The sequence below is a fragment of the Toxorhynchites rutilus genome, chromosome 1, assembly GCF_029784135.1.
Source record: "Toxorhynchites rutilus septentrionalis strain SRP chromosome 1, ASM2978413v1, whole genome shotgun sequence".
Lineage (NCBI taxonomy): Eukaryota > Metazoa > Arthropoda > Insecta > Diptera > Culicidae > Toxorhynchites > Toxorhynchites rutilus.
Genome location: NC_073744.1, coordinates 81376480 through 81400037, shown reverse-complemented (window position 1 = coordinate 81400037; position 23558 = coordinate 81376480). Strand labels below are relative to the sequence as shown.

General features: G+C 38.9%; 1 protein-coding gene across 3 annotated transcripts; it reads right to left on the bottom strand.

The window, feature by feature from the left end:
- Positions 1-1230: 1230 nt before the first annotated feature.
- On the bottom strand, positions 1231-13286 carry LOC129778959 (transcription elongation factor SPT6). Of its 3 annotated transcripts, none has more exons than XM_055786176.1 (9): positions 12987-13286; positions 12824-12908; positions 12554-12762; positions 12129-12484; positions 10395-12067; positions 2054-4402; positions 1866-1990; positions 1603-1811; positions 1231-1538 (listed from the first exon to the last, which is right to left on the bottom strand). In XM_055786176.1, the coding sequence occupies exons 1-9, from the start codon at positions 13023-13025 to the stop codon at positions 1331-1333; spliced, it is 5253 nt and encodes a 1750-aa protein (XP_055642151.1). In that variant the 5' UTR covers positions 13026-13286; the 3' UTR covers positions 1231-1330. The 3 variants fall into 3 exon arrangements, with proteins under 3 accessions (XP_055642151.1, XP_055642141.1, XP_055642134.1); XM_055786166.1 differs by having other exon boundaries at positions 1866-4402; positions 12129-12304; positions 12365-12484; XM_055786159.1 differs by having other exon boundaries at positions 1866-4402.
- Between the last annotated feature and the right edge of the window lie 10272 nt (positions 13287-23558).

Below are 23558 nucleotides of genomic sequence, written 5' to 3'. Positions count from 1 at the left end.
GGACCCCGAACTCTACGTTTACAAAAATGTCCAACTAAATATGTCGCATTACAGGTCCGTCCAATTAGTTAAATGTCGAGATAAGTGTAAATTACTGTACTTTCAATCTAGAAGCAATTTAAGAATTGGTGAAAATCAATAAGCTCAGAACAACTGCCAAATTCACATACTCATCATATCCTGGCAAACAAATTATGAAAAAATCAATTTGTGTTTTATTATTATTTTGGATATTGTTTTAGAAAGCATTGAACTGTATTTCCTAAACTCTTTTTTTGGAAGGTTTAATGGCCCTGAAAAGCGCCTTGTTTTATGGAATGGTTTCAATTTAGAAAACTTAATACTCGTGGTTTTGAAAAAAACCATTTCGAACGCCCTCGATGCCGCCTTGTTCTGGATTTGCCACCAAAGCAGATTGTTAAAAGAACAAACTTTTTTCTTCTGTTACCTGATGCCGTTTTGCGATTGCGTTTGCCACTCGCCACTCGCTGCAACTGCTGTTGTCTTGAAGTCCACCGAATGTGTTCTGATCCGAATGCAGTTTTTCGTCGCGAGCAGCTTTGTCAGCTAGCTCAATCACTTCGGCGGCCGAAACTAAACACGGTTCGAGCGGGATTTTGCCTTTCCCTTCACTTTTCTTCCTTTGCCATGTCCAGACATGGCTGCTTGGGTTGGTTTGTTGATGTGTTGTGATGCGAACTGATGTGGTGTACGGTTTGAAAGAGAATGATCGTTACGGCAGCGAAGCGGGGATTTTCAAGCTGACTGGCTGGCTCGAGAATTACGCATGTGTGACACTGCGACCAATGTTTCTCTCATTTTTTTTCTTTTTCCTTTCCAATCGTGCTTCATCTATTTCGCTGCTGCTCTGGTTGCCCGTTTTGGTCGGTACGATTTGAGGAGCACAAAATGGACCAATCAAAAATGGGCACATAGTGCATTTGGGCAATGCTTGATATTTCACAATCATTCAATTATTTATCTCAAGAAAAATGAAATGTTATTCGTCATGATAGATGCGTAGATATATTTCCTATCAATTGATGCAAAAAACTTTGCGATCTATTGAGAAATGCTCGAGTTATAAGCGTTCCAAATCTTGCATTTTTTCCTACTTGTTCAGTGCCTAGATTTCCATTTCACCCCCTATATCTTCCGGTTAGACGTAGTCCTACGTCAAAAACAATTCAGCGCTTACTCGTAAAAACAAACAAATTGAAACAAAGAGGATATTGAACCATTTGCTTATATTTATAGTCAATACGGTTATTTGCATACAAGTGCAAATTCACAATTACAGTTTGCATCCCATCAAAATGGTTAAAATCATCTACTCGTCCCACAATGGTGTGGAATCTCCTAGCGACAATAGACCCGGTGTGCTGCCAGATTTTTGTACGTTGTTCGCTGCCGGTCGTGGACTCGCACTGAACTGATTTGTTCTATGTGGCGACGGCTGTGAGTTGGTATTCGAGCGGAAGGAATCATTCGGGAATTTGTTTCTAGGGCGAAAATCACCAGGTGGACGCTGGTTATTGCTAAAAAGATATACAACGTTACAAATATGTGTTGTTGGGTAACTCAGATGTTGAATGAACTCACTATTTTGGTGTACTCCTCGCACCACCATCGCGATCGTTGTAGCCACCCATTCTGCTCCGTGGGGGTGGCATTTGGGTTGATCCCGGATGCACAAAAGGACTACCGGAGTGCTGGGATGGAGTCGAAGATCCGTACCTCGGTGTTTGGGAAGAATGAGGTGTCTGCTGGTATGGTGTCATGTAGGGCGTTTGGCCACTTGGTGTGTAAGGCTGAAACGATCGAATTTAAATATGACGAACAAACAAACACATAAATATATTTACAGTCGTGACATAGTTGCTGGAGCTTCCAAAATCCCCTGGAGTATACCCATAACGGGGCGTGCGGCCGCCTGATTGTGAACCCGAATTCACAGAATAAGGCACCCCTGTTGACGACTTAGAATCATCTATGAAAAAAAAACAGAATTTAAGTTCAATTCTTAGAAATGTGATGGAAAAATGGGACTTACTGAACATGGGAGATCCTGAGTACGGCGTGCGTGATACGGAAGCGCTTCCTCTCGGTGTACTTGAAGGAGTTGCTGATGGTATCGGATCTCGGAAATGCTCTTTGAACCATTTAAGCAATGAGTTGACCGAGTCGAAATTTTCCTGCCTGAATCGGAACCCCTCCGGTGTGACCGTCACGTATTCGTGTTTAAACTTTGTTCGAGGTAAGTACGACAGCAGGAACTTTCCGGGATAGTTCTTTGCCACGGAAATCACATAGTGTATTTTGTTGGGATTTTTCTTTTTTTCCTCCTTCAGAATTTCTTCGGCCTTATCACGCATACCACCGTTTGTATCTTTGTAGTATTTATAATTCAGCAAGTCCCTGACGTACGAAGCCATCGGGTTAATATACCGAGCAATGATTTCGTCCAAATCCTCAAATTCTTCGTTGCCTATCCAAAGTGATTGGCCTAAACTGAAGACGTTTTCTTTTCCCTCCTCGCGTACATCGATGTGCTGGTAAATATCTTTGGTGACTTTCCAGGTGGCCGTCAGGTGATCAGAACCCTTGCTTGATGGTCTCACTATTACTTCTCCTTGATCGAGCTGTTCCATTATTTTCAGCGCTTCGGCGTACGAAATATTGTGGAAAGATGGATGCACAATGACTCTTTTGATGTATTGCTGTCGCTGTTGTTGTTTCTTCGAATCGGATTCTTTCTTATTATCCTTGTCTTCTGCTTCCTGATCGTAGAACGCATCCTTTCTGGGTCTCCATTCGTTATTTTTATCCGCCAAATCGGAACTTTTTGACGAGCAATCGAGAGCGAATCGTTCGACGTCAATTTTCGTTATTCGCACATGAATGGTTTGGCCGTTTTGTACGCGCTCCTCGGGGTTTTTCACGTGTTTGTCGGAAATATTCTTAATGTGAATGAATCCCGACAATCCATTGTCAAACCTCAGCCGAACTCCTGTCGCTTGCCCAGGACATTCGCCGGCGTCGAAGTGGTTCCACACTTCCGAAAGTTCAGGAAACTCGCTTTGCATACAGAATGGGCATTGCCAAAGACCAGTTTCATCGTTTCGAACAGGATTTGCTTGATCCAACTGTTCCCCTTGCGGTTTACGATGACTAATTCCAATCACTGTTGCGAGTGTTATTCTACCGACATATAGCGTCTCCGGTGTTTCTTTCGTCAAATAGTCGAATAATTCTTCCGCTGTGGGGGAACGATATGGCGTTCGAAGGTCCTTATATCTAGAATTGAGCTCAGCCCGAATATCATATAGGGTGATGCTCTTATTACCGAAGCCCTGGCGTTCCAATTCAACGGCAAAAGCGTCCAAATCCAAATCTTTCAAGCGTTCCGGAGATTCGAGGATTTCCTCCAAAGCACCGGCGGGATTGGCGTCTTCATCGTCATATTCTAATGCGTCTACTGCCATTTTGCGTGCCCACTCGTAGGTTTCAGGATGAACACGAGATCCGTCCAGCACTTCAACATAGGCCTCTGTGCTGTCACCCAACGAGTTTGTATCGATTTTTATAAATCCAGAGCAATTGATGAACACCTTTGGCCCCATGTGACAGGCAGTGACAAGCTGTGTTCGATTCTCTAACCGTTGATTTGTTTGCTTGAGAACTTTGACCAACGCTTGTCCCTTTCGGGGACCGAGACCACATATGAACTGAACCAGATTAATAGTGATAGAATTTTGTACCGTTAGATTGATATCTAACCCAACTTCGTTTGTTCGGTTAATGAATTCGAGATACAAATTTTCTAGCAAGTCCTCCTTGGTCAGCTGATCCTGCAGATTATGATAGCGCAGGCACAATATTTCCTCGTCCGCTGTACACAGCTGAGAGAATTCTATGAGCGGATCCTGCATTCTTCGAGCCAGCGATATCGCCTGACGCAGAAGCAGAGGATATTCACGAAAATCACCGGTGCCCTTGTTGGAATTGGAATAAATCTTAGCCAGTTCATTGTCCATAATCTCTACTGCAATCTCCGGGAATTGCTGTTCTTCTCGCAGATTCTTAATACACTCTTGGAAATCTTTCTGAACCATCAACGCTTCCTTAGATTCCCCGCCAATCACAATCACGTGGGGTTTCTTATTTCGGATGAAATCCGTCATCGATTGCAGATCGCCTTCCTTAAGTTCCTTTTCGTCCTGTCTGAATGCGTTTTTGCGCTTCATCAGATGGGGAATACGTAGATAATCCATCACCTCGCCATCCGGATTTATTATTGCAGCGAATGCCGACTGTGTGTAGTCGGGCACATACGCAACGCCCATTACGCGTATCCCCCGGGACGTTTCCCAGTCGTAGTCATCGTCATCGACCTCGAACGCTATCGATGGAAGAGAAAAAAAAGGGGATTAGCTCACAGCTCAATTCGATTATTCCAGTGGCGTCTCTAGAGTAAATTGACTAGTTGTGCACCTACACGGTGACCCAAAACTTTTACTAAAAATTGCAAAATGGGAGTTAAGTAGTGCCCGAATATTGTTTTCTTTATACAGGAACTTTAAAGGATTGCCAAAAGAAATTTTCGCGTGATATAATGAAAACGTGATATATTCGAAACAAGCTTTTTTCTGTAATGTAAAAATCTGTGTTGTATCTCCAATATGTATAATTTAAATACTTTTTTCCCTGTGACATGCAAATTATATAGAAATTGATTAATTGCATTATTTATCACATGAGCTGTAATACAACATTTTATTACACAATGCAACATAACATATCGAGATTATTGTTACAAAGCTTTTCTCATATATTTCTTAGAAACGCTCTTATATTATAAAAGTGATTCGTCCTGCGTGTTCAATCATATAATTCGAATCATTTACTGTCATTCTGTGTGAATTGTCTTTTGCTGATGTTATAGGATCACATATTTCAGATTCGTCACTTACAGTTGATATCTGTATGCATTCACTTACTTCTTCATCATCCTGAAAAACAATATCTTCAATCCTTTCTAATTGGCCATTCTCTATACTAATAACATGTAACATTGTGACACATTGTTTCTTGTTCTAGTTCCAGCACAACTATCGAGTCTCAGTAGCAGGATTCATAAAAAAAGTTTGACATGGAATCATAAACATGGTGCCAAGACTCGAATATTCGAAAAAAAAATCCAAAATAATACGTCTCTCAACGTTCTTTAATGCCATGTTCATTATGCATTCGTCATTTGTAGAAAAAGCTCATTTTAATCTAATATCAAAGAAAATTTAATCTCCTGAATGGTGCACAGAGCAGTTGTCCGTCATATTAATAAAACGGTTTTAAGTTGTAGATTTTTTGTTAAATACTGACAAGCGTTTGAAAATCGAATTCGATTTTGGAACCATTCACAAAACAGTTGCCAATTCACTCAGCGAAAGCAGAACCTCGGTAGTATACTGGATATGATAAATCTTTGAAGCATCGAAGATCATTCGATCTTCCACTTATTATCGATGGCAGTTTAAGAGTATCAGTAAAATAGGAACACGATATAAAAGTTTGTCAGTAATGATTTCTGCAACACTTTTTTTCTCCGAATGGATTAATGTAATTTTTTGAATGTTTTGAAAAGTAAACTAGATTCGTTGCGATTATCGAGATTATATACCTGGTTAAAACTATCCATTACTCGATAATCGGTTGAAAACTTTCCGCCACAAACGATATTTGACACTTACGAATGCCGAAACTCTAAAATTAAGGCACTACTATACTAGAACGACGTAAGTGCTACAAAATTACGTACGTGTTTTTTTTTAGTTTTTTTTTGCAAGTGAATCATTTTTTAATTTTTTTAAAATGTTATCTTTGATGTCCAATTTTGTGGTGCACCGGTTATTTACTTATTCGTTAATATAGAAGTGGCCTATAACATTCAAGTTGAATATCGTAAAAAACTAGTCAAAGCTAACTTTTATTGAAACATACCACAGATTCGATTCACAATTTTGTATCTAGCTTATTGGTCGTTCCAAAGGAATAAATACAAACTTCAATTCGCAGAAGCTGTCACAAAAATGTATCACAGGCTACTTTTAAATGTAACTTCAACAATTGACGAAATAAAATACTGTACTACTGATTCTAACATGGATTAAACTTGAGAAATGACACAGGTCGGACATCTCATTCCAAACAATCAAAGAGAAAGTTGCTCAGCATCATCGATGGTTGTTGATTCTGAACTCATGGAATTAGTACGGGGGCTTTCAAAAAAAAAATGCGTAATATTTGCTACAAATCCCAAATTTAGAAAACTTTTCGTAAGTTAGGTGAATACGGCTGATCACTGGAAGCGGTATGAATACTTAAAAATCATTTCTTCTACTCAATCCTCATTTTTTATTCAATAACTCAACGACGATTTCAAATTCGCATATTATTTCTTTTGTTATGAAAAACGTGACATAAACGAAACGTTTTCAATGATAAAATCGAGAGTGATATAAACGAGACGTGATAAAAACGCCCAGTGATATAATCGAGACGTCACTGTATAATATTACAGTGTTGTTTTCGGGGACAAATTATTTTTTTAAATTAAATCTCTTCTAGCGATACAGTAATGAAATTATTCGTTCTGTGCGATGGGCAAATCAATCAATTATGTTTTCCGAAAAAATACTGTAAAGTTGAAGCTCAAGAAGCATTTTGTTTTCAATAGCCATAAGTATAAGCTTTTCGAGTCGCTTCTCTCCCATCGTTAAGTAGGTCTTCAGTCTACGAAGAACAGAAAAACTTAGTTCGACCGATGCTGTGGTTGAAGGAAGCGTTAGTATTAGCTTTGCGAGTAAAATAATTTCCGAAAAAATATCGTCAAAATTGCTACCGATTAGTGTTTTTATAATCTTCGATATTTTCTGTTTTGGCCGAGGTTGCGTTACTTACTGTGAATTAGAGACTGCGGTACGTAGCGAAGAGAGGGGGTCTAAAATCCTGATTTTTAGCGTTACGTAATTTGTGCACGACGACGTACAGAATGTCGGCAAATGAGAAATTAGTAGTGATTGATGAAAATTTTCAACATCCATCATGTATCCACGCAGCCCTTGTGCGAGTGAACTCGTATCACTATCCCACTTGGTGTCACCTATATACATTTTTCCAAGACAAGTAGAAATTTCTTTATTATATGTTTCCACTATGTTGATCATTCTAGAGCTTTAGACCCAATTGGCTTTGCACACGTTCAGGATATTTTGCTGCATAAATTTCTTCAACTCGCAATCGCGCTTTGGGAAACAAAAAACATTTCCTTGTGTTTGAACTATTCGTACAAGAGTGCAGCAAAACAATATTGAGAACATGCGCCTTACAATGAATATAATCAATATAAACTAACGAAATGGCTAAAGCTGTACTGGACTTTTCACTACTAACATCTCTCAATGGGGGGTCTTCGTAGCCACTTGGTTACGCGTTCGCTCGTGAGTTCAAACTCAGGGTCCTCAATTGACCATCTTTGTGTTGTTATAGAATAACTACGTCCACGCAACCATCATCAGCGATGGAAATCGATCCACGGTCGAAATAAGGTAGATTCATCCATACAACTGCTCTGCTCTGCAAGACACATCGGGCTGCTGTTCTAGAAATAACTCAACAATGATCAATATCAACTGTCTCCGCTGCCCGGTCTGCTGAACAATGGATGAACAGAAAGAATACCCTTACGCCTAAATGGCTACTACTGTGTAATTTACAATTTATAGAAACATAAACATATGTACATGTACACGATTAAAACCCGGCTCTGTTACAGCTAAAATGCTAATGAGCCTAATATATATAAAAAAAAATCTCTCAATGACCCAAATCTTTTGACGGGAATACTTGTATAAAGTTTAATTCATGACGAATGTCAAAAGGGTCATGCGTTTTTGAACTTATATTTTATCATTACTACTCACCGTCGTTCGAACAATATCGTAGTGTTGTAGCCAACTAAGCTTTCCTAGAAATATCAGTGATTTCGTCGATCATAACTGAAACGAAATCAGCTTGTCTTATTTCTTGCGCGATCTGCTCTTGCATGGTGGATCCAACAATTTCCACCAACTTATTCTGAATTGTTGCCGATGTTCCAGAAAATACTGCCGTGGCATTTATGAAGTCAGAAAACGACATACCTTTCGTAGCCAAAAAGATATACATGTCCTTATAGTTTCCTCTATTTACAGACGATATGCTTTCATCGTGACCTCGGAAGCTCAATCCATGTGAACATTCTTCATATATTCATATTATTAATCTCCCCCCGGAAATTCTTGAGATTCTTGCTTCAGTTTCGCAATCGACGAATTTACATTAGATTTACAATCAAATGGCGCAACGAGTAAAACTATGACGTTTGTTTTTTTTTGGTTTGAAATTCGTTTGAATTTTCTAGAAAAATGGAAAATTTTCTCCAAATTTCGCAGTTTCAAACATTCTTTCTACTCTAAAAAGGATAGAAAATCACCATTTTACATATGCACGAAACACACACTAATGCATTGGCAATTTACCGCTCTATCTATACTTTAATATACACCAAGTTTTGCAATTTCGTTGGTTACTGGTAGCTATAGTTCGGTTTTCCTCACGAATGAGGCCATCTGCTGTTGCTAGAAGATCCCCTAGTAATTTGTACATTCCTCTGCCGATGCACGTGCAGTACCACTGTTGGACCGTCCAGAGCTAAATATAGACAAGGAGAACCATTCACGAATCGCTGCTCGTAAAAACCCCGTCCCGTTGTACCGCCCGGCGAGCTCCCCATTACCCAACACCTAAAATCCACGTAAGAATCGTGAAAAGGTGCGGCACTAAGCGCTAAGCTCCGTTACAAGCACTAATTACTAAGGGATTGCTAAGATGGCCGCCTTTTAGTAGCCAGCATAGAAAATCATGACCATAGAAATCATAACCTAAAATTAAAAATGAAGTGCTCCGCGCGATTCTTCAGCTGTGGTTTTAATTGCAAATCGCCAAGAAAGCTTCCGGATGGGTATCCAAACTTCGCTTGCCAAAGGAAACTATCCAACGTAATCAAATATTAACATATATGACTCCAAATATTAAACAATGCGTGAGCCCCCTAAGCACGAGTCCTGTTTTATGCTGCCTACGCTTAATTTGCATTGGCCGCTAATTACCGTAATGTGCTCTGAGGAAACATGAGAGAAAAATGTGTGCTGAGGGAGAGATGTTATATTGCACTGGTCTTTTCTTACGCGGGTACTGATGTCGATGATCTCATAAATCATCTGCGCCAAGCAAGCTTTCAGAGAGTCGCTATATAAAAGCAACTTACGCATAGCGCGCCTCGTGATCCCTCATAATCGTTCGATTAATCGATTAATCGTATACTTCCTACAGGAATCGATTATTAATCGAACGAATACTGCGCAACCATTAATCGAAGCGAACGAATAATTTACGTCGATTAATCGATCCAAACCCAGAGAAAAAAAAACCTACGACCGCTGCAGTTTTATCCTGAAAATCAATCATTATCTTTGACGCTCCCCTTAACTGGAAAACGAAGCTCAATGCCGTCTACGCGAATTGAGCTTCGTTTGCGTGTTTAGGGGAGCGTAAAAGTTAATCATTGATTTTCAGGCGGAACGAACACTTTTTTGATTCCAGATGACTTTCTAGCAAATGAAAAATGTTAATCTTATTAATTATTACTCTCAGTGTCACGATTAATCGATTATTTGGGGCAATTAATCGTATCGAATATCAAACTGCTGAAAAGTATTCGATTAGCTGATAAACGATTAATTTCAAAAATCGGGGATCACTAAGCGCGCCGATTGCGGATCTGGAGCGAGTCTAGATGTCTGAGTTCGGGTTGTGAGAGAATCACAATGAGAAGATCTGATTGAACCCACAACCGTTCTCTTCTGTTGTGCACAACTTCCACTGCACGATTTTTTTGCCAACACATTGGCAGTTTAGTTAACCAGAGCTTCAACACAATTTTATCAATCCGCGTGTAGATATATGTAATTGTCGTGCACAAATGGAAGTGCGCGAGCTGGGAGAGCGTAGAATAAGTGATAGAAATAGAAACCAATGTTCTGCATCCTCGTTTCATGCCGTTCGTTTTCTTTACGAACAAACACGCTTGTGTACAAGGGGTAACCATGTTCCTTATGATTTTCATACTTTCCATACGTTTCTTCAATTGAACTATATTCTGGGCTAATAAGCATAGCAGTGGTGCTTCACTTATTTTCTTTTTGAAATATTAGTTTGTGCAGTGCACGAGGTGCACATATGGCCGAGACGCCACTGGATTATTTGTGAGGCATTAAACAGAACTTATAACTTACCCGGACTATAGGGCGCAACCTTGATCCAGTTGTACAACTTCCGGCAGCATATTTTGAGCACCGCGTCCTTTGATTCCTCCAACAGAATCGATTGCAACTCGCGTCTCAAATCGGGCAGAACCATCTTCGTGAACGCCAACTCTACGCACTCCGCACGCAGTGTGTTCCACTCCTGGACATTTTTAGAGAACTCATCCTTCTGGTACATCGCCTTCACTTCATCGATGAACTCCACGGAAGCCTGCGAACCTTCGATTCGCTCGGAAATGGTAATCGTCAGGAGTTTATCATCCTGCGCAATACACAATTTAAGAAACTGATCCCCGGTGAACTCACGGACTGGTTTGTCCTTGAGGTACTTCATCGAGTAGCAAGCATGATTCTCGTCGATTTCCTTCATGCCCTGCTTGGTCGGTCGCACGCTCAGCTTCGCTCGTTCGTAGTACAGTTCGCGAACATACTTCCGGAGCAGCGGCTCTTTCGCTATCTGTCTTGCTACCATAAATTTACCGGCATGCAGAACATCTTCAACCGTTGTGAAACGATTGTTCACATATTCCGTAGCCACACTCGATGGATCGGTAGCCTCTTGTTCGACCTCATGTCGCTGATAACTGTCACGTACATTCTCGGCGAACTGTTCCGGTGTCAATCCAAAACGTTTCGCCAGTCCACAAAGGCCACCTTTTCGGCACATTGCGTAAGGGCCGGAGTCAATTTTCAGCTTTACAGCTTCCTCTTGGTACGGTTCTTCCTCGATTTCAAGATTTTCCAAGTCGATACCTTCAACATCTTCTTCACTATTCTCAAGGGCCTTCCTCCGAGCCTCGAGCTTTTCCCGTCTAATTCTCTCATGTTCCTTGCGCTTGATTTGTTCCTGCATTACGGGAATTTCGTGTGCATAGTACAGCAGGAAGTGATTGTGAACATCTTTCAACTCCTCAGGAGATTGTGCCGATCTCAGCCTGTCAATATCTTCATCCTTGATGACTCTCATCGTGTCAGGAATAGGATCATCAGGTTTTTCCATGATTTTATCTAACTGATAGTTTCTCATGTTTTCGAATAGCTTCAGGAGATTGTTCTTACGTGATGTGAGCTGGCACCATTTCGCGTCGTATTTGTACACCTTCCACAGGTCGTTAATATTTAAATCAGGCTGCACATATTCTTTCCGGTAGAACGCAATGAACGGAACCTCTAAATGTTGGTTGCGCATAAAATCTAAAGCTTGCTTTATTTTGGGAACCGCCGAGGAGGATTTGCGGCTGTAATTCTCCTGATTTGAAACCGGCGGTTTACAGAACGCCTGCTGGTATATCCATTCGGCCTCTTCCTCCAGCTCATTCGATCCTTCTGCCACCGGTGTGATTGGAACATCGCGTAACTGCATTCGTTCGGGAATATCCGTCTTTCGAATTTCATTATCTAGATCGGTGAAATGACCCCGCTTGAGCTCACTTGGTTCGAAGATATCGAATATAGTTTTTTTCGATGTTCTTTTGCGAGCCTGCTTCTTAGGACGTTTGGAACGTTCCTCAGATTGCTCTCCGCCATCCTCCTCGTACTCATCGTCAACTTCCGTTTCGTCTTCGTATTCATCATCATCATACTTTTCGAATTCCTCGTAATCAAAATCAACACCGAAGATGTCCTGACCTTCCTGCAATGATCTGAAAAGAGAAATAATTTTTGATTCCGCGCCATTGTGTAACTATATTCTTTTATACTTACGCATCCGTGAAGATGTGTTTCTTTTTCTTCCGTTTATCGCTTATCGGAACACCATCATCACCAACAATGAAATCATCGGCATCTGATTCCTCTTCCTCGTCGTCATCGGGATTTTCCGTGTTGTTGAACTGAAGATCGCGATTACTCTCACGTTCGGACTGGTGCTCATCGTCCTGCTGTAGAAATCGATAAACATTAAATATTGTTCGTAAGCTTTCCCTAGCTGTAATACTTACTTCGTCCCCAGAACCCTCAAACAGCTGCTCGGCAATGACTTCCCTATTGAGACCGTCATCCACCGGTTCGTCATCATCGCTTCCTTCGTCAGTGATTTTTTTCAGACGTTTGAATCGTTTCTGCAAAACATCAAATTCCAATAAATTAAGCTGCCCTTACACAACAAGTAAGTGTGCCAATGTACATACCCTTTCAACTTTCACTCCCAGATTCTCCTCAATGAGGTCGTAATCATCATCCTCCAAGCGGTCATCAATTTCGTCTTCGTCGTCACTTTGCTTACGCTTCTTATTGCCGCCACCAGGAGCATCCGAATCACTGCCGCTGTCATCATCTTCCTCAATAGGATTGTCATCGATGAGATCCTTGAGCTCTTCCCGAAGTCGGTCTTCGTCATCTGTGTATTTAAGAAGATTGCGCGAGTTAGGGGAAAACTTGCGACTATCCAATGCACTTACCATCTTCTTCCTCCTCACTATCGCTCACCGCCTTCATTTTTTTCAACCTTTTGCGCTCATGTTGATCCAACTCCTCCTCCTCCTGCTGTAAGATTTCAAAAAACGGAAAAACATGTTAAATAAGGATATATCTTCCGAAAAAAAAAATACTAGAAACACTCACCTCACTTTCTTCAGCCTCAGAATCCAAGAAATCGGCCATTTTTTTAAGAATGGGTTGTTTATTGCAGCTATAGAAAATAACTAGATATTGTACGACAAGCTACACCGTATTTGGAGAAAACACTTTCATTCGATATCTGGTAGACGAACTACTGAATCATGATATATACTACAGTTTTCGGTAGTAATTTGCTCTGGAAGGAACAGAAACAACGCAGGTAAATCTACATATACTGCAAAATCTACTCAATTGAGTAGCGAATGGAGAGTCTGTCGTTGCGCTCTGTTGTGTTCACGTCAAATGTTGAGACGTCAAATGTTGATAAGGAAGGAAGGAAGGTATTGAATTAGAGAGACTTTAAACTCTGAGAGTTCATTCGTCTCTTTGATAAGGAAGATTGCCAAGGTGAATATATACTTCAAAGTTACGAATAAAGATGAAACTCCAAGAGGTCGTCCACATACCACGTAGAAACTAGGTTTCCCAGCGATCACTAAATCGTATAATTTTGCACGTGCTAAGCTTTGTGGGCACCTTACACGATCAACCGGATTGACAATAATAGCGAATTCGTTTTTAAAACTGAGTCAGTGCCAAACTGACTCTGTAATAAAAAAACGTTTTCAGTTTCACGAATGCGTTGGTTTGTTGGTGTACGTTATATAGTCTGATTTGTTTATATTTACGACGGCAAATGTACAGTGTCGACCTCTGGTGGTGATATTAGTGCTTGGGAGGTAAATTGTTCTCCATCAGATCAGAAGGGCCAAGTGCAGTGTAAACATATAAAAGTTTGAATGAAAATTTGTACTTCATATTGTTCGATTACCTAACACATGTAGTTCTGACACTCACATAACCATTTGTCGATGCATTTCCTGTTTGTTCCACAAATAATTACTATTATAATATAAAATCATCATTAGACACAGTTTTCGTTCAATATGTTTCTGCGATATCGGAAAAATCCTCTTATTTAATCACATAAAATAAATATTCGACACGTTAAAGTAAATTTTCATTCATAATTTTGATTTTGAAATTTATTCCACCTGAATATCCATCATTATTTTCACCTCCCAATGAAAGCACACGTAGCTTAATGCCGTCTACTCGAATATACTCTTCAAAATCAGAATCCGAATTGGATTACGCTTCCAATAATACAAAAGCAAAAGCAGCAGGTTTTCCATTTTCATAGTCTTTATTTTTAGATTTTCCAAAATAATATTCGGAACTTGACAGTTCAGTATAGTTGTATTGGTGAACCCGAGTGCCAACCCGTGAAACATCTCAGTGCGAAACTAACAGTTTTCGGGGCGAACTAGTGCGACACTGAGTGCGAAACTGAGTGAATAAAAAAACGTTTTGACAGCAGTTAGTGCGGCACTGGGGTTGAAACTGAACAAAAACGAATTCGCTATAAGTGTCTTCAATATCGTGACAGCTAGGCTTTCAACATCTGATCTAACCTCAATCAATTTTTTTCCACCTTACACGGTCAATATCGCCCTGTCTCGAGACAACGAAAATATCCGCGATGGCTAGTGGCGACCTAGGTAGTGCGGACTGAATCAAAATGGCTGTCAAAAAAGATCCAATTAAATTGTCAAAAGAGATCCAACGATCAGGAGTGTTATTTTTCTTATGATAATTAACGCTATAAAAAGGGTATTGTTATCAAGGGCAAAAATAATTAAAATTATAAAATGAACGAACTACCTTTTTTTGTAAATTATTTGATTAACCTTTGCATCTCTGAAAGAGCATCTCAGCCTCTCACTGAGCAACGCATTTTTAATGTCCCCTTTCTTTGACATAACGTTCTCCTGAACGGAATAAAAACAAGCGAAGTCAGAGTCACGTAAATGTTTACTCCTGCGATTTGAAAATATTCGATAAAAAGTGGAACGAAGTGATGCCAAATGATTTAAAAAAAAAGTCTGTAATAACATGTGAATGTCTGTTAAAACTGTGGAAAAGCCTGTAAAAGTGTGTAGATCTATAGAAATGTCTTTGAACGTTAATTTTTACACATTCATTAATACTTTGTACATCGCGATGCACGTAAGATTGTATTTTGTATATATATATACAGCCATTCCATGCCAAACCGATATACTAGTTCTCAGATTTTCGTCATTTTGTTCTTTATCGCAAAACATTAGACCCGTATATTTTTATTTTTTCATTAGGGTGCCCGTTTCCATTTTAGGGTGGTCCAAAAAACCATTTTTTCTACTCTTTCCCAAAAACTACTTTTTCAAAAAATTCATAACTTTCGAACCACTTAATCGAATCAAATTGAAGCTTACGAGTTATTTTTCTTTGAAAAAATATTACTTTTGCGAAAAATTGAATTTTTGTTTTTGTAATTATTGATTGAGTTAGTTTTTCATAGTTTTCTCGGTTTTTTACATTTTTTATGGAAAGCTGAGGAATATTTACCTAACATATCTCGATATCAGAGATGCTATAATTACCATTTTTAAGTTATAATTTTATAAATTTAACATGATTTAAGTCTTCGATCAATATTCCTATGTGACTAAACTGGACCTATGCGACTAGAATCCAATCTTCCCGCAAGTGTGATATTTTTTCAAATTTTGCTTATTGGCTTCAATTTAACTCTTTGTGGTCGTTTGTCTGCTCTTAGCCACCACAGCAAGAAACCATGCTAATCTTATTTTTCACTCAACCAAGTAACAGTTTATGCTTTTCCTAAACGTAGCTTGATGTCTGGTAAACCTTTTCACGAATCAATGCGGTACTCCTTTGAGTAATAGATAACGCTACGCAATATTCGTATCCTCTCTTTCGTCTGCAATGATGTCAGGGCAAAAGTACTTATGTGTATAAGTTCCAAACTTCATACACACCAGATGAGCCAACCAGAAAGTCTGCCGGGCCGCAGGTTGAATAACTAAATATAATAACTTTTCTGTATTAAAACTATGGACAAATGTCATACGGTGAGTCAAATATCTTTGATGTGATGAATAGAGCCTCTTATTTTTCCTGTGAAATATTGTTATATCCAAAAAGTCTGCAACAAAAATAAAAAGTGTTTTACAGATATGTCTGTAAATTTACAAACATATTTGTAAATCTGGCATCTCTGGTGGTCTGAGAATTTATTGCAAGAAATCGCTTGAAAACATGCATGAATTTGCTTGAAAATGAAGTGGATTGAGTCCGCACCACTTAGGTGGCGACATTTGAGTTTGGGATCCAATCTATTCTCTATCAGATTAGAAGGCTAAAAGGCAATTTTCAATTGGTAAAATTTGAATGAAAATATCTACTTGGTATTATTTAATTAGTTGAAGCGCGTAGTCCTAACCTTAACTTAACCTATTTCCCCTGAATTTTCAGATATTCCTACTAAAATGTATTATTATAATATAACGTCAATTTCAGACATAATTTCTGTATGGGATTTTCTCACAACTTGCAGAAAAAAAGTGATTTGCATTCACATAGAATACTAATTTGATTCGTAAAAGTTTATTTTCATTCATAATTTACACTTTAGAATTCGGTTTTTCTTCTCAAAAATACATCATAATACTCGTTTCACAAATACAGACTGTTCCTTTCAGTTTCAGAGATGCCAGATTATTTTAGTTTGCAAAAATATATGCAAGTTATTTTATCTGCAAGCAAATGTTTTTATTCCATAAATGAGACTATGACAGTAGAACCCCGATTATCCGCGAGCGGGTGATCCGCCCTGCGGATTATTCGTGACTGCGAGTTCCATAGTAAATCAATAGGCCTTTCCGGAATTTGTTAGTGAGTGGTAGGGCCATGCTCTTTTGTTGTGGTCATGGCTTTTACATTATTTAGCCACTGGTGTACACGACCTTATAGATGGATAGTTGATTGATTTCTGTATTGATAGAACATAGTTTTTATGTTGAAACATCTCTTTTCGTGTTTGCATTTTTTTGTCCTTTAATGGGTCACCCGCGATTTTCGTTAATCGCGGTGAGTTTGCCCGACTATTCCGCGGATAATCGGGATTCTACTGTAGCTTGAATTAACACATAATGTTTTTTCATCTGTGATTTTCCCAGATCTTCTCATTCTCCAAATTTTATAGCGGAGTGTGAAGAAACCCACAACCCGCTCACTAGCGCAAAGAATGACCGAGTTCAACGTTAAAAAATTCCAAAAACGTTGTTAAGTTTCATCCACTCTCTCACCATCACATTGTCAGTTTACTTTGAAGTTTTGATTTGTATCGTGAAAAGTATCGTATTTTGGTATTCAAAGTATCGGTTTTCCAAACCAAAAGCTTCCATTTATGATTCCTACAATTTCAGTAGTTTATAAATTTTAATTGCAATCGCAAAAAAGACTAACCAAAATTAAATGTGCGCTTGCATATCTGGCAACTCAGTCTGGAAGTCCGTGAGGTAAAACGTCAACATCATGCATCCATATGAAATGTCACGATATTGATGTTCGAAAATCAGAAAATCCGGATTTCTGCGTCGTCGACCATGTTCAGCTGTCATTATGCTCTCAAATGTCATCATATTGTCAATAAAGTTGACCGTGTAAGGTCCGCTTTACAAGAAATCAGAATAAATCATAATCACATATAATATCAATCGAAGTATGTATCGTGTATATTTGAAATCGCATAAAATGTAAAAACTCGATTTCATATATCATTATCAAATTAAGTCGCAATTCGGTATAATAAATATCAGTTTTATGATGTACATTGTCGTAAAATACATTTAATCCGCATCATATGCGCTGATGCAGTTTGTGTGTCGTATAAGCTTATAATTTCAATCGATTCAGTACTGCAGTAAATCGTGTTGCATAGTTTTTTTTTATGGAATTGATAAACTGAAATGTGTATTGGAATATCTTTAAACCTTAGTGGATGAAATATTGCCATTTTTGAAATCAGGATTAGTATGGTCACATTTTAATAGTCAAGATCTGTTGTTTTATATGTAAGATCATTCATCAAACGGGTTTTGGATCATAATGGTAAATTTGGTTATATTAAATGTACTATGTACTTTACAGGCTCAGTTACCTAAGTTTTAAGGAGCCGAATTCTTAATTATATTTTTATAACTATACATTAAATCTAAGGTTAGGAAGGTGGAAAACCGATTACTCGCGGTCTACTCGAGTTTAGAAGGGTGACGTATTTTTTCAGGAAAAGGATGGGATATAAGGATTGTACCGATGTTGATGATCACACTCAATTCTTAAATCTATTCATATATCTATAGTGTATTTACATTTCAACTTAATCTACTGTTTATAGCAAGAGGGGCCCTATTACTGGCAGAGGAAGAAAAGAAGGGTATAAGGATATAGGGACAATCACATACGAAGATCGATAGCTTTAAGTAAAACATATATTTGGGACATGTAATCAAGGTCTAACCGAGCCAAAACATCTCTCACGGGCACCTTCCTCGGCCTTCTTCGGGCCCGAAGGGAGTTTTCTAAATTCGATCTGGCGACAAGATACACCTCGCACGACCAAACAACGTGCCGGATGTCGTGGTAACCTTGGCCGCAAATACAAAGATTGTTGTCGGCAAGATTAATACGAAAGAGTAGCGCGTCTAAAGGCCCATTTATACGTTGCTAGTAGCTGACTTGACAGTGGGCAGCTACTGGGCCGGTGAACTCGATTGACAATTGGTTGACTCGCCCTGTCCGTTCACATAGTGTGAGCTCCTGATGAGAAACTTGATACTACAACATTGGCTTACCAGGGATGCCAGATGATTTTTCAAATGTCCATCAAATAGTCAGAAACAGCAATCAGGTCCGGATTTGACAGATGATTGAACCGAAATCGACTTCTCTACAGTTTTCGTCTCAGGTTTTAATCATTACACAATTCTATCGCGAAATACACGCTGACCGTGTATAAAAATACTTTGTGCTGAATTTCTTCGAACTGAAGGTACTATCTGAAAAAGCAGAAAGGCAAGAGGAGCCAGGAATTTGATACAAAGAAAAGGAGCAAAAAATACAATATTGAAGGAACTCTACGATGATGATCCTCTAGAGTACAGAGCAGGTTGGAAAAAACACCTGAATAAGTGGAAACACTGTTCGATTTAATTGGTCCAAAAATACAACGCCAAGATACACTCATGAGGGATGATATACCTGCAAGAGTGAAATTAAAAAAACGACATTGATGTGCTTTTCTTCTGGAAAATCATTCAGATTGTTGGCGATATTTTTTAGAATGTCGAAAGCACCCATAGCTAAGATGATTCCGGAAGTATGTGATTCTATAAATCGCAGTCTAAAAGATTTTTATTTTATTTTATTTATTTCGCCTTGCCAGCAGCTTCGTGTACCAATTTGTGAAATGAAAATGATAGTAGATTTACAGGTGGGATAAATACGCGTTAAAAATTAAAGTAATGAATGAAAATGTACTTTTTAAATAGAATATGCATTCTGTATCTTAGACCAATACTTTTTCTTTGCAAATTGTGAATGAATTTTGAATGAAAATTGTGTCTGATAATGATTCTATATTAGAGATTCTCAAGAAAACTATCTCGAAAAGAAAGCGTACATAACAAGCGTATATCCCAGCAAACATTAAATCGCATAACAAACGTATATATACCATCAAATGCCATATAACTGGCATATGCATGCAAAAGTGGAGGCCATATACATACATGGCAAATGCTTACCGAATTTGTTTGGATGAATATGCAACTTTGACCGGCTATAATAGCGATTATGTTGAAATTGAATTGCGATCTAATATGAAGATATTCATGAATTTTCAACGCACCTAATACGACTTTTGCCACACTCATATACGATTTATTACAGACATAGAAAAAAAAACAAATGGCGCAAAATATTTTCGTGAAATGTTTATTAAAGCCTCACGAATCGCCATTTTTATATATGAGTATTTATGTTTGTAGAAATAATAATTATTGAATTGACTTGTGTTGGGAGTGGAATATAAATGTTTAAAATGGCACAGATTGTTGTTTGGTGAAAACTGCTCCGATGTGGGTTCGAACTCCGGTCGTCTGGATTATCATCCACCAGCTATCTCGCGCGGCTATCTGAAATTTCATTCAACAGCGGTTAAAACTCATACTTATGATTCGATATGATATAACCTAATACATTCTATGCAGTAGGATCAATCATTCCTGGTTGCTGATTTTATTATTTACCTATGTTCCAAAGAAAAAGATCTTTGATTTCCCTATCATAGAAACCAAATATATAATATCATTGAACTGGAATAATAAAAAAATAAATGAATATCAATGAAACTATATCAATTTTAAATTATTTTTATTACCATTTGGACTGTACATTTTTTTTCTCAATCATATCCAACTAAATTCTGATTACTATTATAATAAATATAATAAATCAATCTGGCAACCTTGAAAAGCGATGCAATACAATGTGCCAAATTCGATGTGGTATATATCTAAAATATAAAACTATAAGAGCCATTTTTTAAATTTGATTATTTTATTCGTCCATATGTGTTCAGACATTGCTGTTATGAAATGAAACTTGTCAATGTTAAAGCATTTCATTGACATCTCAATCTTATGTAATATGTTCTTTATTAGGATCTAATATGATATATATTCATGATTTTCTTCAGCATGCAACACGATTTACTACAGTACTTAATCGATTCAAATTATACGCTTATATGACACACAAACTGCATCAGAGTAATATATACATATGATGCGGATTAAATATATTTTACGACAATGTACATCATAAAATTGATGTTTATTATACCGAAATGCGACTTAATTTGATAATGCCTAGCAAACATTAAATCGCATAACAAACGTATATATAACATCATATACCCTAAAATTCGGTTGGCATATAATGCGCCTAACTGGCATATGCATGCAAAAGTGGAGGCCATATACATACATGGCAAATGCTTACCGAATTTGTTTGGATGGATATGCAACTTTCTTGCACAAAACGTCGTACGCGACGTTCCTGCACAAAACGTCGTACGCGACATTCCGCTCCAATGCGATTATGAGAATTTTTCGATGGTAGAATTCTCAATTGCCCTCCTCTCATGTAACAATTCAGCTCCTGGGTCGGACAAGATTAAATTCAACTTGTTGAAGAATCTTCCCGACTTGGCGAAATAGCGTTTGCTGAACTTGTTCAACAAGTTTCTGGAGCTGAATATTGTCCCACATGACTGGAGGCAAGTGAGAGTGATAGCCATACGAAAACCCAACAAGCCGGCTTGCGATCACAACTCGTATAGGCCGATTGCAATGTTATCCTGTATTCGTAAATTGTTGGAGAAAATGATTCTACTTCGTTTGGACAAGTGGGTTGAAGCGAACAATTTGCTGTCAAATACGCAGTTTGGCTTCCGCCGAGGTAAAGGGACGAACGATTGTCTCGCGCTGCTATCTTCTGAAATCCAAATCGCATTTGCTCGTAAAGAACAAATGGCTTCCGTTTTTCTCGATATCAAAGGGGCATTTGATTCAGTTTCCATGAAAATTCTCTCAGAGAAACTTCATAATCGTGGACTTTCGCCAATTCTGAATAATTTCCTGTACAATTTACTCTCAGAAAAGCACATGTTTTTCAATCATGGCAGCTTGAAATCTTCTCGATACAGTTTTATGGGCCTACCACAAGGATCCTGCCTAAGCCCCCTCTTGTATAGTTTTTACGTCAATGATATGGATGATTGTCTAACTAGAAACTGCACGCTGAGACAACTTGCAAACGATGGAGTTATTTCCATCACGGGTACTAATCGCGCCATTCTGCAAAAATCCTTGCAAGATACCCTGAACAACCTGTTCACGTGGGCTCTAAAGCTGGGTATCGAATTCTCTACGGAGAAAACCGAAATGGTCGTTTTTTCTAGGAAGCACGAACCCGCCCAATTCCAGCTTCACCTATCCGGTAAAGCGATCAGGCACTCGATGTTTTTCAAATACCTTGGAGTATATTTTGACTCTAAATGTACCTGGGGAATACACATTGCGTATTTGAAACAGAAATGCCAGCAAAGAATCAATTTTCTCCAAACAATAACCGGAACATGGTGGGGTGTCCATCCAGGAGACCTCATTCAGTTGTACAAAACAACGATATTATCAGTGTTGGAATATGGCAGTTTTTGCTTCCGATCAGCTGCCAGGATTCATATTCTCAAGCTGGAGAGAATACAATATCGTTGCTTGCGTATAGCAATGGGGTGTTTGCATTCGACACATACGATGAGTCTCGAAGTCTTGGCAGGAGTACCCCCGCTTACTCTTCGATTCACAGAATTATCCTACAGATTTCTCATCCATTGCAAGATCAGGAATCCATTGGTGATTGATAACTTCGAAAATCTACTCCAACTGACTCCTCAGTCAAGTTTTATGTCTTTGTACCATGATTTCCTTACCCATGAAGTGCACCCTTCACCGGGCATCTCCAACCAATTTTGCTTCCCATACTTTTGCAATTCTGTCATTTTTGATCTGTCCATGCGACAAAAAATCCATGGAATCCCAGATCATCTACGCTCCGATTATATTCCACCGATATTTTCGGCAGAATATGGGAAAGTTAGATCTGATAAAATGTTCTTTACTGACGGTTCATTCATAAACGGGTCCACTGGCTTCGGCATCTTCAATGAAAATTCCAGTGCCTCTTTCAAACTCAAAGATCCTTGTTCCGTGTATGTCGCTGAACTGGGTGCGATATACTACGCACTAGGGATCATTGAAACATTGCCCATCGACCATTATTTTATTTTTTCAGACAGTCTCAGCTCAATAGAGGCAATTCGTTCAATGAAAGTTGATATACGCTCATCTTATTTCCTAACAAGAATAAGACATCGATTGAGTGTTTTGGTCGAAAAATTATTCAAGACTACCTTAGCATGGGTTCCCTCTCATTGCTCGATTCCGGGGAATGAGAAAGCGGACTCGCTAGCTAAGGTGGGCGCTTCAGAAGGCACACTTTTTGAAAGGCAAATTGCTTATAACGAATTTTTTCACATTCCTCGTCAGGACACACTCGTTAGTTGGCAGCGCATGTGGAGTGAAGATGAGTTCGGTCGTTGGTTACACACGATTATCCCTAAGGTTTCGACGAAAGCTTGGTTTAAGGGATTGAATGTAGGTCGTGATTTCATTCGCGTGATATCTCGGCTTATGTCCAATCACTACAACCTAAACGCGCATCTCTATCGCATTGGGCTCGCAGCAAACAATCTTTGTGATTGTGGCGATGGCTACCACGACATCGAGCATATTGTCTGGTCGTGTATCCGGTTCCATGCAGCTCGCTCTCAGCTCTCTAGAGCACTGAGAGCAAAAGGCAGACAATCGGATATCCCCGTCCGGGATATCTTAGGTAGCCGTGATCCTGATCTTCTGCTTCATCTATACCTGTTCCTCAGAAACGCCGATGTCAACGTTTAATGATGTTTCCTTCGTTGTGTCCCTGTTTGATATCCCTCCTATCCGATCTATAAACTTTTACTTAGTCGCGGCAATACATACA